This window comes from Lithobates pipiens, unplaced genomic scaffold (genome assembly GCF_037356315.1).
Source record: "Lithobates pipiens isolate NorthernLeopardFrog02 unplaced genomic scaffold, aLitPip1_a1.2 Scaffold_13, whole genome shotgun sequence".
Taxonomy (NCBI): Eukaryota; Metazoa; Chordata; class Amphibia; order Anura; family Ranidae; genus Lithobates; species Lithobates pipiens.
The window spans coordinates 543,439,111-543,453,422 of record NW_027507718.1 but is presented as its reverse complement, the minus strand read 5'-3'; the positions used below and the strand labels follow the sequence as shown (position 1 = coordinate 543,453,422).

General features: G+C 43.0%; 1 protein-coding gene across 1 annotated transcript in view; it reads right to left on the bottom strand.

The window, feature by feature from the left end:
* The window catches only part of LOC143975975 (vomeronasal type-2 receptor 26-like), a 48,148-nt gene that overhangs the window by 32,811 nt on the left and 1,025 nt on the right, over positions 1 to 14,312 (bottom strand). The window contains exons 2-3 of the mRNA XM_077478502.1: positions 5,417 to 5,584; positions 4,628 to 4,916 (exon numbers count right to left, since the gene is read on the bottom strand). Coding sequence (XP_077334628.1) covers positions 4,628 to 4,916; positions 5,417 to 5,584 — 457 coding nt within the window. The remainder of the gene's footprint in view (positions 1 to 4,627; positions 4,917 to 5,416; positions 5,585 to 14,312) is intronic.

The following is a 14,312-nucleotide window of genomic DNA, read 5'->3' as shown; positions in this document are numbered from 1 at the left end:
AGGAGGGGGGCCCTCTCCCGACGCCGATAAAAGTGATCTTGCCGCAAATCCACCGCAGAGACCACTCTTATCGGAAACCGGACCGCCGGCCGAAGAAGAGGATACCGGGATTATGACAGCTATCTGCTACCATAATAACGATATTCCACTTCAAAGTTAATATGTATATCGGTACGTGTATCAGCGTGAGGCGGTCTGGAAGTGGTTAATATTTTTTTTATCACAAAATTATATGTTGCTCCATTATTTTTTTATATCCCAGCAGATTACTACTATTTGACAAACTGAACAATTGTCTGTCCAGCCAGTTTGCTCCAATAATGCACTTTTTACAACACACACACTATACTGTCAAAAGGGACACTCGCCTTTACACGCACATGATCTTTAATGGCTTCCCAGTCTTATGCTGGCCATACACTATCCGAAAAATCGGCCAAACCCATTTTCAAAAGAGCCATGAGAGTGCCGTCATATGTAATGACCGATAAATCGTTTTCATATACCTAGTGCAGACAGTGCGGACGGGAAACACATTAACCTTTCAATTTATTGTTTGTTCGGCATAAAATTTCCAAACTTGTCCTTCGTTTTTTCGGCTCAAAAACGTCACAACGGATATGGATTTTGTGCCCATTAACTGGCCGAAAAACGAACGGTCTAAATGACCGATTTTCAGCCGCTTTAGTCCATTGGCCAGCATTAGTCTATTGGCAGTGGCGGAACTACAACCTTCAGGGCCCAGATGCAAGAAACCATGAAGGGCCCCCCTGAACCCCAGCCAGGGCCCTTCCCTCTGAGTCCGGCGGTGGAACTCCAGGGTGTGGTCACAGGTATGACCTTTGTGAGCCCTGTAGTTCCACCACTGGTATCAGTTTTTTTTTTTATTATTATTTATTTTTTTATTTTTAGGTGCCCCATTGGGGGACTGTCCCTAGGCAGGATGGGGTCCCCGTCCCCAGAAGAGATGAGGTTCTTTTCTCCAGGGCAGATGAAGTTACTGCCCCCAGATGAGAAGGGGTCCCTGTCCCCAGGGGAGGTGGGGGCCCCTGTCCCCACGTGAGAAGGGGACCCTGTCCCCAGGGGCAGATGGAGGGGGTATGTAATGGTGTGTGGGGGATGGGGTCCTCTCACTCACCATGACCAAGCTGTAGGCCGTGCACTCATCCATGTTGGCCTGGGTTCCATCCAGTGTGCTGGATGGGCGATCAGCATATCTCCCAGAAAGACCTTTCATCATCTGTGTATGATGGGGGAGGAGGGGGGGCTGGCAGACAAGCTTGCAGTGTCCTCCGGGGGGCTCTCATAGGGCTGCACTGCATCTGTGTGCTTAAAGTTTGTTTACCCGGGAGAAGTATGCAGTGCAGTGTGGGTCGGACTCAGGGGGGGGCGACTCTGGCTGGGGAGAACAGACATCGGACTGAGCAGCAATGCATGGAGCAGGAGAGGGGTACTCTGAGGAGCCGGCCGAGGACACAGGTCATGAGGGGAATGCACAACTAAAGAGCAGCCAGTGCGATAGTCGAGCATGGAGCTCTGCTAGTCACCCTCCACCTCCAGCCACCCGTGTGCATGGTGCACTGGTACCCCTAGCTGCCTATGCTGCTGCCGGCCATATGTAGAGGGGGCTGCATGGGCCCCCTGCATCACAGGGCCCAGTTGCGGTCGCGACTGCTACACCCCCTATAGTTATGCCCCTGTCCGTTGGGTTCAATATTGAGTTGGCTCCGCCCTTTTCCGCTATAACAGCTTCAACTCTTCTAGGAAGGCCGTCCACAAGGTTTAGGAGATGTGTCTATGGGGATGTTTGATCATTCTTCCAGAAGAGCATTGGTGAGGTCAGGCACTCATGTTGGACAAGAAGGCCTGGCTCGCGGTCTTCACTATAATTCATCCCAAAGGTGTTTTAACGGGTTGAGGTCAGGACTCAGGACCCAAACTCACTCATTCATGTCTTTATGGACCTTACTTTGTGCACTTTTATTATCATTGTTATTTATTATTATTAATTAGTTACGTTTTATTCATTTATATGAGGTCAGGACTCTGTGTAGGACAAACTCACTCATTCATGTCTTTATGGACCTTGCTTTGTGCACTGGTGTGTAGTCATGTTGGAACAGGAAGGGGCTGTCCCCAAACTGTTCCCACAAAGTTGGGAGCATGAAATTGTCCAAAACATCTAGATATGCTGACGCCTTAAGAGTTTCCTTCACTGGAACTAAGGGATTCAAGCCCAACCCCTAAAAATACAACCCCCCACACCATAATCCACCCTCCACCAAATGATTTGGACCAGTGCACAAAGCAAGATCCATAAAGAATAAAGACATGGATGAATGAGTTTGGGGTAGAGGAACTTGACTGGCCTGACTGACCTCAACCTGATAGAACACCTTTGGGATGAATTATGCCGCGTACACATGACCGGACTTTTCGACGGTCTAGGTCCAACACACTTCCCAATGGACTTTCGTGGACTTTCCGAATGAACGGACTTGGACACACACCAAAGTCCGACGGATTCGAACGTGATGACGTACGACCGGACTAGAATAAGGAAGTTCATAGACAGTAGCCAAAAGCTGCCCTAGCTTCAGTTTTTGTCCGTCAGACTAGCATACACATGAACATATTTCTCGATAGGAACTGGGTCCGGCGGAGTTCCGGTCGAAAAATTTGAAACATGTTCTATTTCTAAAGTCTGTCAGATTTATGGAAAGCAAAGGTCCGATGGAGCCCACACACGATCGAATTGTCCGACGGATTCATTCCGTCGGACCTTTGCTTTCGAGAAGTCCGGTCGTGTGTACACGCCATTAGAGTGGAGACTGTGAGCCGGGACTTCTTGTTCAACATCAGTGCCTGACCTCACAAATGCACTTCTGGAAGAATGGTCAAACATCCCCATAGACACACTCCATAACCTTGTGGACGGCCTTCCCAGAAGAGGTGAAGCTGTTATAGCTGCAAAGGGAGGACCAACTCAATATTGAACCCTACGGACTAAGACTGGGATGCCATTAAAGTTTGTGTGTGTTAGCAGCACAGTTGCAACACCTGGGTGGAGGAGACATCGAAGGCAATGGACAAGGAAAGAAAACACTCGTTAAGCAACTTTTGGTTAGGCCAGTGGTAGAGGCTTTGGAGGCAGGGATCGCTATGTGAGATATTCCTACCCTAGGCCTGACAATAAAGGTGTGGGAAGCAGCTAAAGGAATTTTGGGATATACGGGGTTTACTGAATACTCTCCTCTATGGGCTAATAGCAAGCTGGGCGAGATACAAAAAATAGGGCAAATTAAGGAATGGGAAAGTAGAGGTATTAAGCTCATCCATCAGATTTATCAGAATGGTACCTTGAAATCATTCCAGGAACTAAGAGAGCAGTATGCAATCCCAAACAAATCTTTTTTTAGATACCTGCAGGTCAGACACGCCCTGGAGAAACAGTTTGGGGAGAGGGCAATAGAGTGGTGTGAGATACCAGTAATCCAAGAAGTTTTGCGTGCAAAACTAGGGAAAGGTTTAATATCTAAAATCTATGCAAGTTTAAATAAGAGGACTAGAGTAAGAACACAAGGACAATCATATAGAAAAAAATGGGAAATAGATGTGGGAAGCATATCGGAAGCCCAATGGGAGAGGATACTCACGCTGGCACCTTGGGTGTCCCTCTCTCCACCTCAAAAACTGGCCCATCTATTCTTATTGTATAGGGTATACTACACCCCAAAGAAACTCTTCATGTTTGGTCGAAGGCAAGATGCTTCCTGCCCTAGATGTGGGAGGATGGAGGGGGATATGATACACATGTTTTGGAGATGTCCCAAACTACATCGCTACTGGAGGGAGGTGGTGGAAATAATAGCTGAGGTATTCGAGATGACAGTGGAGATGGAACCCCTGGGATGTGTATTGGGATGGACAGATGGAGGTAGTGAACTCAAAGATACCAAACTAGCAAAATTAAGATGCCTTTTTCAAGCCAGGAAGCTTATAGCTCAGAAATGGCAGTCCTCTGAACCCCCTACCAGTGGGGAGTGGGTGCAGACTATGAATGGGGTAATCCTTAAGGAAAAGGCAGCATACATAAGACAGGGAGGCATTAAAAAATTTGATAAGATTTGGAAGCTGTGGTGTGAGAAAATGAACAAAAGTATATGTACCTAAAAGAGGAAGGGTTACTAGGTAGGTAAATAGCAGGATGAGGAAGTTGGTGTGAGTGTGAGAGGGGAAGGGGGGAATGTTGGGGTCAGAAAGACGTAGAAGGGCTTTATGTTTTGTTCTTTTTCTTTACTTAAGTTCTTTCCCCTTTTCTGCTCTTCTGTTTTTAATTGTAAGGAAATTATGTATGTTTTGTTTAAATTGAAAAGAAATTAATAAAGAGAAAAAAAAAAGTTTGTGTGGGTGTGTGAAGGCAGGAGTCCCAATACTTTTGACAATATAGTGTATATATCATCAAATGCCCACTTGAAGTCCATTCTCCTTTCTATTAAATACATAGATTAGAATGCTACTGTAAGTCAATGGATGTGTTACCATTGTGTGAGTAGATTTCAATAATCCTGTGAGTGTTCCTGAACATCAATAGTATTTTAATATGAAATCTCCGGTCTGCACTCACATGCGTATATCTGTAGAGGCCGAGCAACTGCGCCATTGCCTTGGTTGCCTGAAAACTGTAATCACCAATGAAACCAGCAATTTCACCCCGTTTCCTGCAGTTATAATTAGGGGCCTCTTTTACCCCAGATAATATCTGTAGAACATAATTGATGGTTTTCTTTGTCTCTCCACAGCTGTTATATATGTGATAACCCAGAGTAATATTGGGTAGAAGCTTCATGCTCTTGTTGATCTCCTTGATAGCAAAGATAAACACCAAGATACTTCTATATTCGTTCATATCAAGTCTGAAAAACATAAGAAATATACCGAGATTATTCTGAGAGCCAAGAGACCATTTCACTTTTAGATACAAAAATGACATAAACTAAAAACGGAGATATATTTATCAATGCGAAATCAAAGCACACAATGAAGCACATGAGGGTACGGTAATGGTCCAACCTCTGAAGAGAAAGGGCTTCATTCCCTGAGGCACAAGGCTGCTGACGGGGCAAGGCACTCTATAGTCTACCTAACTCAAATGCCAGGTGAATGCCGCTCCTTAGGGACTTGCCAAAGCCCATCTTCCAAGTACTTGGTGGAAGAGAAGAGATGAAGAGAGGGAAGAGTTGTGGAGGGAAAAAGACCTGAGGGCCACAGATCCATGAACCATGAAACCCCAACACAAAAAAGTACATAAGGGTGCAGTAATGGTCTAACTTCTGAAGAGGAAGGGCCACAGTCCCTGAACCCCCAGGACACAAGGCTGCTGACCGGGTGCAAGATACTCAGTGGTCTACCTAACTGGAAGCCAGGTGGATGTTGCTCCTTAGTTATCTGCCAAAGCCAGTCTTCCAAGTACTTGGTGAAGGGCTCAATGAAGAGAGGGAAGAGTTGCGGAGAGAGAAAGACCTGAGGGCCACAGATCCTCTCCCCGGTATTAGGATGGGCCCTGCTATTCTTCACCCTCCATCTATGTGAGAAGAACAGAAAAAGAGTGAACCATGAAATCCCAACACAAAAAAAGTACATAAGGGAGCAGTAATAGTCGAACCTCTGAAGAGGAAGGGCCACAAGGGTACAGTAATAGTCTAACCTCTGAAGAAGAATAGGCACAGTCCCTGAACCCCCAGGGCACAAGGCTGCTTACCGGGTGCAAGATGCTCAGTGGTCTACCTAACTGAAAGCCAGGTGGATGTTTCTCCTTAGTTATCTGTCAAAGCCAGTCTTCCAAGTACTCGGTGAAGGGCTCAATAAAGAGAGGTGAAAGTTGCAGAGGGAAAAAGACCTAAGGGCCACAGATCTTCTCCCCGGTATTAGGATGGGCCCTGATAACCTTCACCCTCTATCTATGTGAGAAGAACAGAAAAAGAGTGAACCATGAAATCCCAACACAAAAAAAGTACATAAGGGTACAGTAATGGTATAACTTCTGAAGAGGAAGGGCCACAGTCACTGAACCCCCAGGACACAAGGCTGCTGACCGGTTGCAAGATACTCAGTGGTCTACCTAACTCAAAGCCAGGTGGATGTCGCTCCTTAGTTATCTGCCAAAGCCAGTCTTCCAAGTACTCGGTGAAGGGCTCAATGAAGAGAGGGAAGAGTTGCGGAGAGAGAAAGACCTGAGGGCCCCAGATCCTCTCCCCGGTATTAGGATGGGCCCTGCTATTCTTCACCCTCCATCTCTGTGAGAAGAACAAAAAAAAAAAAAGTGAACCATGAAATCCCAACACAAAAAAAAGTACATAAGGGTACAGTAATGGTCTACCTTCTGAAGAGGAAGGGCCACAGTCCCTGAAGCCCCAGGACACAAGGCTGCTGACTGGGTGCAAGATGCTCAGTGGTCTACCTAACTGAAAGCCAGGTGGATGTCGCTCCTTAGTTATCTGTCAAAGCCAGTCTTCCAAGTACTCGGTGAAGGGCTCAATAAAGAGAGGTGAAAGTTGCAGAGGGAAAAAGACCTAAGGGCCACAGATCTTCTCCCCGGTATTAGGATGGGCCCTGATAACCTTCACCCTCCATCTATGTGAGAAGAACAGAAAAAGAGTGAACCATGAAATCCCAACACAAAAAAAGTACATAAGGGTACAGTAATAGTCTAACCTCTGAAGAGGAAGGGCCACAGTCACTGAACCCCCAGGACACAAGGCTGCTGACCGGGTGCAAGATACTCAGTGGTCTACCTAACTGAAAGCCAGGTGGATGTCGCTCCTTACTTATCTGCCAAAGCCAGTCTTCCAAGTACTCGGTGAAGGACTCAATGAAGAGAGGGGAAAGTTGCGGAGGGAAAAAGACCTAAGGGCCACAGATCTTCTCCCCAGTATTAGGATGGGCCCTGATAACCTTCACCCTCCATCTATGTGAAAAGAACAGAAAAAGAGTGAACCATGAAATACCAACACAAAAAAAGTACATAAGGGAACAGTAATAGTCGAACCTCTGAAGAGGAAGGGCCACAAGGGTACAGTAATAGTCTAACCTCTGAAGAAGAATAGGCACAGTCCCTGAACCCCCAGGGCACAAGGCTGCTGACCGGTTGCAAGATGCTCAGTGGTCTACCTAACTGAAAGCCAGGTGGATGTTTCTCCTTAGTTATCTTTCAAAGCCAGTCTTCCAAGTACTCGGTGAAGGACTCAATGAAGAGAGGGGAAAGTTGCGGAGGGAAAAAGACCTAAGGGCCACAGATCTCCCCCCCCCCCCCCGGTATTAGGGTGGGCCCTGATATTCTTCACCCTCTATCTATGTGAGAAGAATAACAAAAAAAAAAAAGAGTGAACCATGAAATCCCAACACAAAAAAAGTACATAAGGGTACAGTAATGGTCTAACTTCTGAAGAGGAAGGGCCACAGTCCCTGAACCTCCAGGACACAAGGCTGTTGACCGGGTGCAAGATACTCAGTGGTCTACCTAACTCAAAGCCAGGTGGATGTCGCTCCTTAGTTATCTGCCAAAGCCAGTCTTCCAAGTACTTGGTGAAGGGAGGGAAGAGTTGCGGAGGGAAAAAAACCTAAGGGCCACAGATCTTCTCCCCGGCATTAGGGTGGGCCCTGATATCCTTCAGCCCATAAGGCTGTTAACCGGGTGCGAGATACTCAGTGGTCTACCTAACTACCTAACTCGAAGCCAGGTGGATAACGCTCCTTAGTCTTCAAAGTACTTGGTGGAGGGCTCATTGAAGAGATGGAGGAACTGGGGAGGGAGAAAGAACCAAAGCACACAGATCCCCCCCACCCCCAATATTAGGGTAGGTCTTGATATTCTTTACCCAACATCTCCATGAGAGGAACAAAAAAAAGCGAAATGTGAAATCACAGCATGCAAAAAAGCACACGAGGGTATAGTAATAGTCCGAGGAAGGGCTTCATTCCCTGAACCCTCCAAGGGCGCAAGGCTGCTGATGGGGCAAAGCAACCTATGGTCTACCTAACTCAAAGTTAGGTGGATGCCTTTCCTTAGGGACCTGCCAGGACCAGCCTTCCAAGTACTCGATGAAGAGAGGGAAGAGTTTGGGAGGGAAAAAGACTCGAGGGCCACAGATCCTCTCCCCGGTATTAGTGTGGACCCTGACATCCTTCACCCTTCATCTCTGTGAGAAGAACAAAAAAAAATAGTGAACTATGACATCATAGCACAGAAAAAGCACATGAGGGTACAGTACTGGTCCGAACTCCAAAGAGGAAGGGCCCCAGATCCTAAATCCCCTTGGGGCATGAGGCTGCTGACAGGGGCAAGTCAGGCTATGGTCTACCTAACTCAAAGCCAGGGGGATTGAAGAGAGGGTTGAGGAGGGAAAAAAAAGACTCAATGGCCACAGATTGTCTCCCCGGTATTAGGATGGGCCCAGATATCGTCCACCTTCCATCTCTGTGAGAAGAACAAAAAAATAAATAAATAGCGAGTTGTGAAATCACAGCGCAAAAAAGTTCATGAGGGCTGAGTACTGATAGAGTAATTAATGAGCGAGTTTGGGGTGATGCAACTTAGCTGGCCTGCACAGAGTCCTGACCTCAACCCCGATAGAACACCTTTGGGATGAATTAGAGACTGTAACCCAGGCCTTCTTGTCCAACATCACTGCCTGACCTCATAAATGCTCTTCTGGAAGAACGGTGAAACATTCCCATAGACACCCTCCTAAACCTTGTGGACGATCTTCCCAGAAGAGGTGAAGCTGTTATAGCTGTAAAGGGTGGAGCCAACTCAATATTGAACCCTATGGGCTAACACTGGGAGGCCTATTCACCAGCCTATTCACCAGCCTCCGCAGTTATACTGCAGCAGGTTGGCTCCCCTGGCTGAATCACCGTAGCTGTACATCGGCCCACTTTAAGGGCTCTAGGGGGCCCGCGTACGCGGGATGTTTGCCGGGCACCCGCGATCGCTCCTGAGAGAGACAGAACGGAGGTCTGTCAATGTAAAGGGTCAGATCTCCGTTCTGTCAGGAGAGAGGAGACAGATCTGCTGTTCATACTGCTTGCGAACAACGATCGGTCTCCCCCCCAGGCAGTCCCATCCCCCCACAGTTAGAACCACTCCCTAGGACACACTTAACCCCTTGATTGCCCCCCTAGTGTTTACCCCCTTCCCTGCCAGTGACATTTATACAGTAATCAGTGGCTATTTATAGCTCTGATCGCTGTATAAATGACAGTGCTCCCAAAAAAGTGTCAAAAGTGTCCGATCTGTCCGCCGCAATGTCGCAGTCCTGCAAAAAAAAAAAAAATAGCAGATCGCAATTATTAGTAAAAAAAAACAAAAAAAAAAAAGAATAATAAAAATGCCATAAATCTATCCCCTATTTTGTAGACGTTATAACTTTTGCACAAACCACGTTTTGTTTTTTGTTTTTTTACTTTTTTTGGGTATATTTATTATAGCAAAAAGTAAAAAAAATATTGTTTTTTTTTTTCAAAATTCTCACTCTTTTTTTGTTTAGCATCACATTAAAAATACCTGAGCTTTAAAAAAAATGCTATATTTCTATGCAGGGTGTTTATCAGTTTGCACAGGGTTAAATTGGAATCATCTGGGTTACAATTATTTGTAGTTAGGGTGAAACACTCCAGTAAAAAAAAAAAAAAAAAAAAAAAAAGTTGTATCGGGACTGTGTATTAATATTAAAAGAAAAATGATTTAATTAAAAATATATTACACATGGTTGTAGGTCAAATAATAATTATTTTTTTATCATTTACATTCAAACTTATTTTCATTTCCACATTTGATTTGTTTGGTCATTTTTTTTTTTTTTTTTTTACATGCACATTAAAAAAAAATCCTTTATGTCTATACAGACTATATAGAAGTGTACAACACAGGGTTAATTTGGATTAATCTGGGTTACAATTATTTGTAGTTAGGGTGAAACCCTCCAGCAAAAAAAAAAAAAAAAAGTTGTAACGGGATTGTGTATTAATATTAGAATAAAAATGATTTAATTAAATATATATAACACATGGTTGCAGGTCAAAATATAATTATTGTTTTATCATTCACATGTAAACTTCTTTTCATTTCCACATTTGTTTTGTTTGGTCATTTTTTTTTTTTTTTACATGCACATTAAAAAAAAAATCCTTTATGTCTATACAGACTATATAGCAGTGTACATAGGGTTAATTTGGATTAATCTGGGTTACAATTATTTGTAGTTAGGGTGAAACACTCCAGGAAAAAAAAAAATGTTGCAACGGGACTGTGTTTTAATATTTTAATGAATGTTTGTTTAAAAAAAAATATATATATATGGTTGCAGGTCAAATCGTAAATATATTTTATCATTTAAATGTAAACTTCTTTTAATTTCCATGTTTTTTTGCTTGTTCATTTTTTTTTTTTTTTTTTTTTTTTTTAGCATCACATTAAAAATACCTGAGCTTTAAAAAAAATGCTATATTTCTATGCAGGGTGTTTATCAGTTTGCACAGGGTTAAATCGGAATCATCTGGGTTACAATTATTTGTAGTTAGGGTGAAACACTCCAGTAAAAAAAAAAAAAAAAAAAAAAAAAGTTGTATCGGGACTGTGTATTAATATTAAAAGAAAAATGATTTAATTAAAAATATATTACACATGGTTGCAGGTCAAATAATAATTATTTTTTTATCATTTACATTCAAACTTCTTTTCATTTCCACATTTGATTTGTTTGGTCATTTTTTTTTTTTTTTTTACATGCACATTAAAAAAAAATCCTTTATGTCTATACAGACTATATAGAAGTGTGTATAGGGTTAATTTGGATTAATCTGGGTTACAATTATTTGTAGTTAGGGTGAAACACTCCAGGCAAAAAAAAAAAAAAAAAGTTGTATTGGGATTGTGTATTAATATTAGAATAAAAAATATTTAATTAAATATATATTACACATGGTTGCAAGTCAAATTATAATTATTTTTTAATCATTCACATGTAAACTTCTTTTCATTTCCACATTTGTTTTGTTTGGTCATTTTTAATTTTTTTTATTTTTTTACATGCACATTAGAAAAAAATCCTTTATGTCTATACAGACTATATAGCAGTGTACATAGGGTTAATTTGGATTAATCTGGGTTACAATTATTTGTAGTTAGGGTGAAACACTCCAGGAAAAAAAAAAATGTTGCAACGGGACTGTGTTTTAATATTTTAATGAATGTTTGTTTAAAAAAAAAAAATATATGGTTGCAGGTCAAATCGTAAATATATATATTTTTTTTTTAGCATCACATTAAAAATACCTGAGCTTTAAAAAAAATGCTATATTTCTATGCAGGGTGTTTATCAGTTTGCACAGGGTTAAATCGGAATCATCTGGGTTACAATTATTTGTAGTTAGGGTGAAACACTCCAGTAAAAAAAATAAAAAAATAAAAAGTTGTATCGGGACTGTGTATTAATATTAGAATAAAAAATATTTAATTAAATATATATTACACATGGTTGCAAGTCAAATTATAATTATTTTTTTAATCATTCACGTGTAAACTTCTTTTCATTTCCACATTTGTTTTGTTTGGTCTTTTTTTTTTTTTTTTTTTTTTTTTTTTACATGCACATTAAAAAAAAATCCTTTATGTCTATACAGACTATATAGCAGTGCACATGGGGTTAATTTGGATTAATCTGGGTTATGATTATTTGTAGTTAGGGTGAAACACTCCAGTAAAAAAAAAAAAAAAAAAAATGTTGTATCGGGACTGTGTATTAATATTAGAATAAAAATGATTTAATTAAATATATATTACACATGGTTGCAAGTCAAATTATAATTATTTTTTAATCATTCACATGTAAACTTCTTTTCATTTCCACATTTGTTTTTTTTTTCTTTTTTTTTTTTTTCTTTTTTACATAAAAAATGCACATAAAAAAAAAAAAAAATTATGTCTTTACAGGGTATATAGCAGTGTACACAGGGTTAATTTGGAATAATCTGGGCTTCAATTACCAATAGGTAAGATTAAACACTCCAGCAAAAAATAAAAAAATAAATGTTGTAAACACTGTGTTTCAATAATTACATGAATATTTGTTAAATAAGGTATTAAATATGCTTGCAGGTCAAACTATATATATATATATATAGATAGATATATATATAATATAATTTTTTTTTTTTTTTTTTAACAGTCACATTTAAACGTCATTTAATCTCCACATGTTGTGTTATTTGATTATATATTTTAGCATCACATTACCTCAATTACCTGTAACTAAGGTTTGGCCCACCAGGAAAAAATAAATAAATGGTAACACCGTGTTTAAATATTTTGGATTATTTGTTCAATCAAAATTTAAACATGCTGGCAAATTATTATTATTTATTATACAGGATTTAGATAGCGCCAACAGTTTGTGCAGTGCTTTACCACATAAGGTCAGGCAGTACAATTCAATACAGGAGAGATCAGAGGGCCCTGCTCGTTAGAGCTTACAATCTAGAAGGGAGGGTCGAGTGAAAGGTAATAACTGTGGGGGGTGAACTGATGAAGAAAATAAAAAATGCAGTGTGGGGTGGGTAGGGTGGGCTTCTCTGAAGAGGAGGGTTTTCAGGGATTGTCTAAAAGCTAATAGAGTAGGAGATAATCTGACAGTTTGGGGTAGGGAGTTCCATAGGATTGGAGAAGCTCTGGAGAAGTCCTGGAGGCGAGCATGGGAGGAGGTGACGAGGGAGCTGGAGAGCAGGAGGTCATAAGAGGAACGAAGAGGAACGATTCGGTTGGTATTTTGAGACTAGGCCAGTGATGTAGCCGCCGGGGGCTAAATGGTGGATGTCTTTGTAAGTTGTTGTCAGTATTTTGAATGTAATGTGTCGGGTGAGCCGGAGCTGGTTCAGTCACCAAGTACTGAAAATGTGTAATTATGTTGGCAAAATTTCCCAGGATTGGGAATGTGATGGCCAAAGCCACGTGAATAAATCCAGGCATGTACTGGCCATCGGGACTCCTGGGAGTTTCCCGGTGGGCCGATGGCTCAGTGGGCCACTCTGATGTAAGGGGGCTGCTGATGGGACACTCTGATGTAAGGGGGTGGTGATGGGACACTCTGATGTAAGGGGGCTGGTGATGGGACACTCTGATGTAAGGGGGCTGGTGATGGGACACCCTGATGTAAGGGGGCTGCTGATGGGACACTCTGATGTAAGGGGGCTGCTGATGGGACACTCTGATGTAAGGGGGCTGCTGATGGGACACTCTGATGTAAGGGGGCTGCTGATGGGACACTCTGATGTAAGGGGGCTGCTGATGGGACACTCTGATGTAAGGGGACTGGTGATGGGACACTCTGATGTAAGGGGACTGGTGATGGGACACTCTGATGTAAGGGGACTGGTGATGGGACACTCTGATGTAAGGGGCTGCTGATGGGACACTCTGATGTAAGGGGCTGCTGATGGGACACTCTGATGTAAGGGGGCTGCTGATGGGACACCCTGATGTAAGGGGGCTGCTGATGGGACACTCTGATGTAAGGGGGCTGCTGATGGGACACTCTGATGTAAGGGGGCTGCTGATGGGACACTCTGATGTAAGGGGGCTGCTGATGGGACACTCTGATGTAAGGGGACTGCTGATGGGACACTCTGATGTAAGGGGACTGCTGATGGGACACTCTGATGTAAGGGGACTGCTGATGGGACACTCTGATGTAAGGGGCTGCTGATGGGACACTCTGATGTAAGGGGGCTGCTGATGGGACACTCTGATGTAAGGGGGCTGCTGATGGGACACTCTGATGTAAGGGGGTGCTCATGGGACACTCTGATGTAAGGGGGTGCTCATGGGACACTCTGATGTAAGGGGGCTGCTGATGGGACACTCTGATGTAAGGGGGCTGGTGATGGGACACTCTGATGTAAGGGGGCTGCTGATGGGACACTCTGATGTAAGGGGGCTGCTCTGGGACACTCTGATGTAGGGGATGCTGATGGGACACTCTGATGTAAGGGGGCTGGTGATGGGACACTCTGATGTAAGGGGGCTGGTGATGGGACACCCTGATGTAAGGGGGCTGCTGATGGGACACTCTGATGTAAGGGGACTGGTGATGGGACACTCTGATGTAAGGGGGCTGCTGATGGGACACTCTGATGTAAGGGGGCTGCTGATGGGACACTCTGATGTAAGGGGGCTGCTGATGGGACACTCTGATGTAAGGGGACTGGTGATGGGACACTCTGATGTAAGGGGACTGGTGATGGGACACTCTGATGTA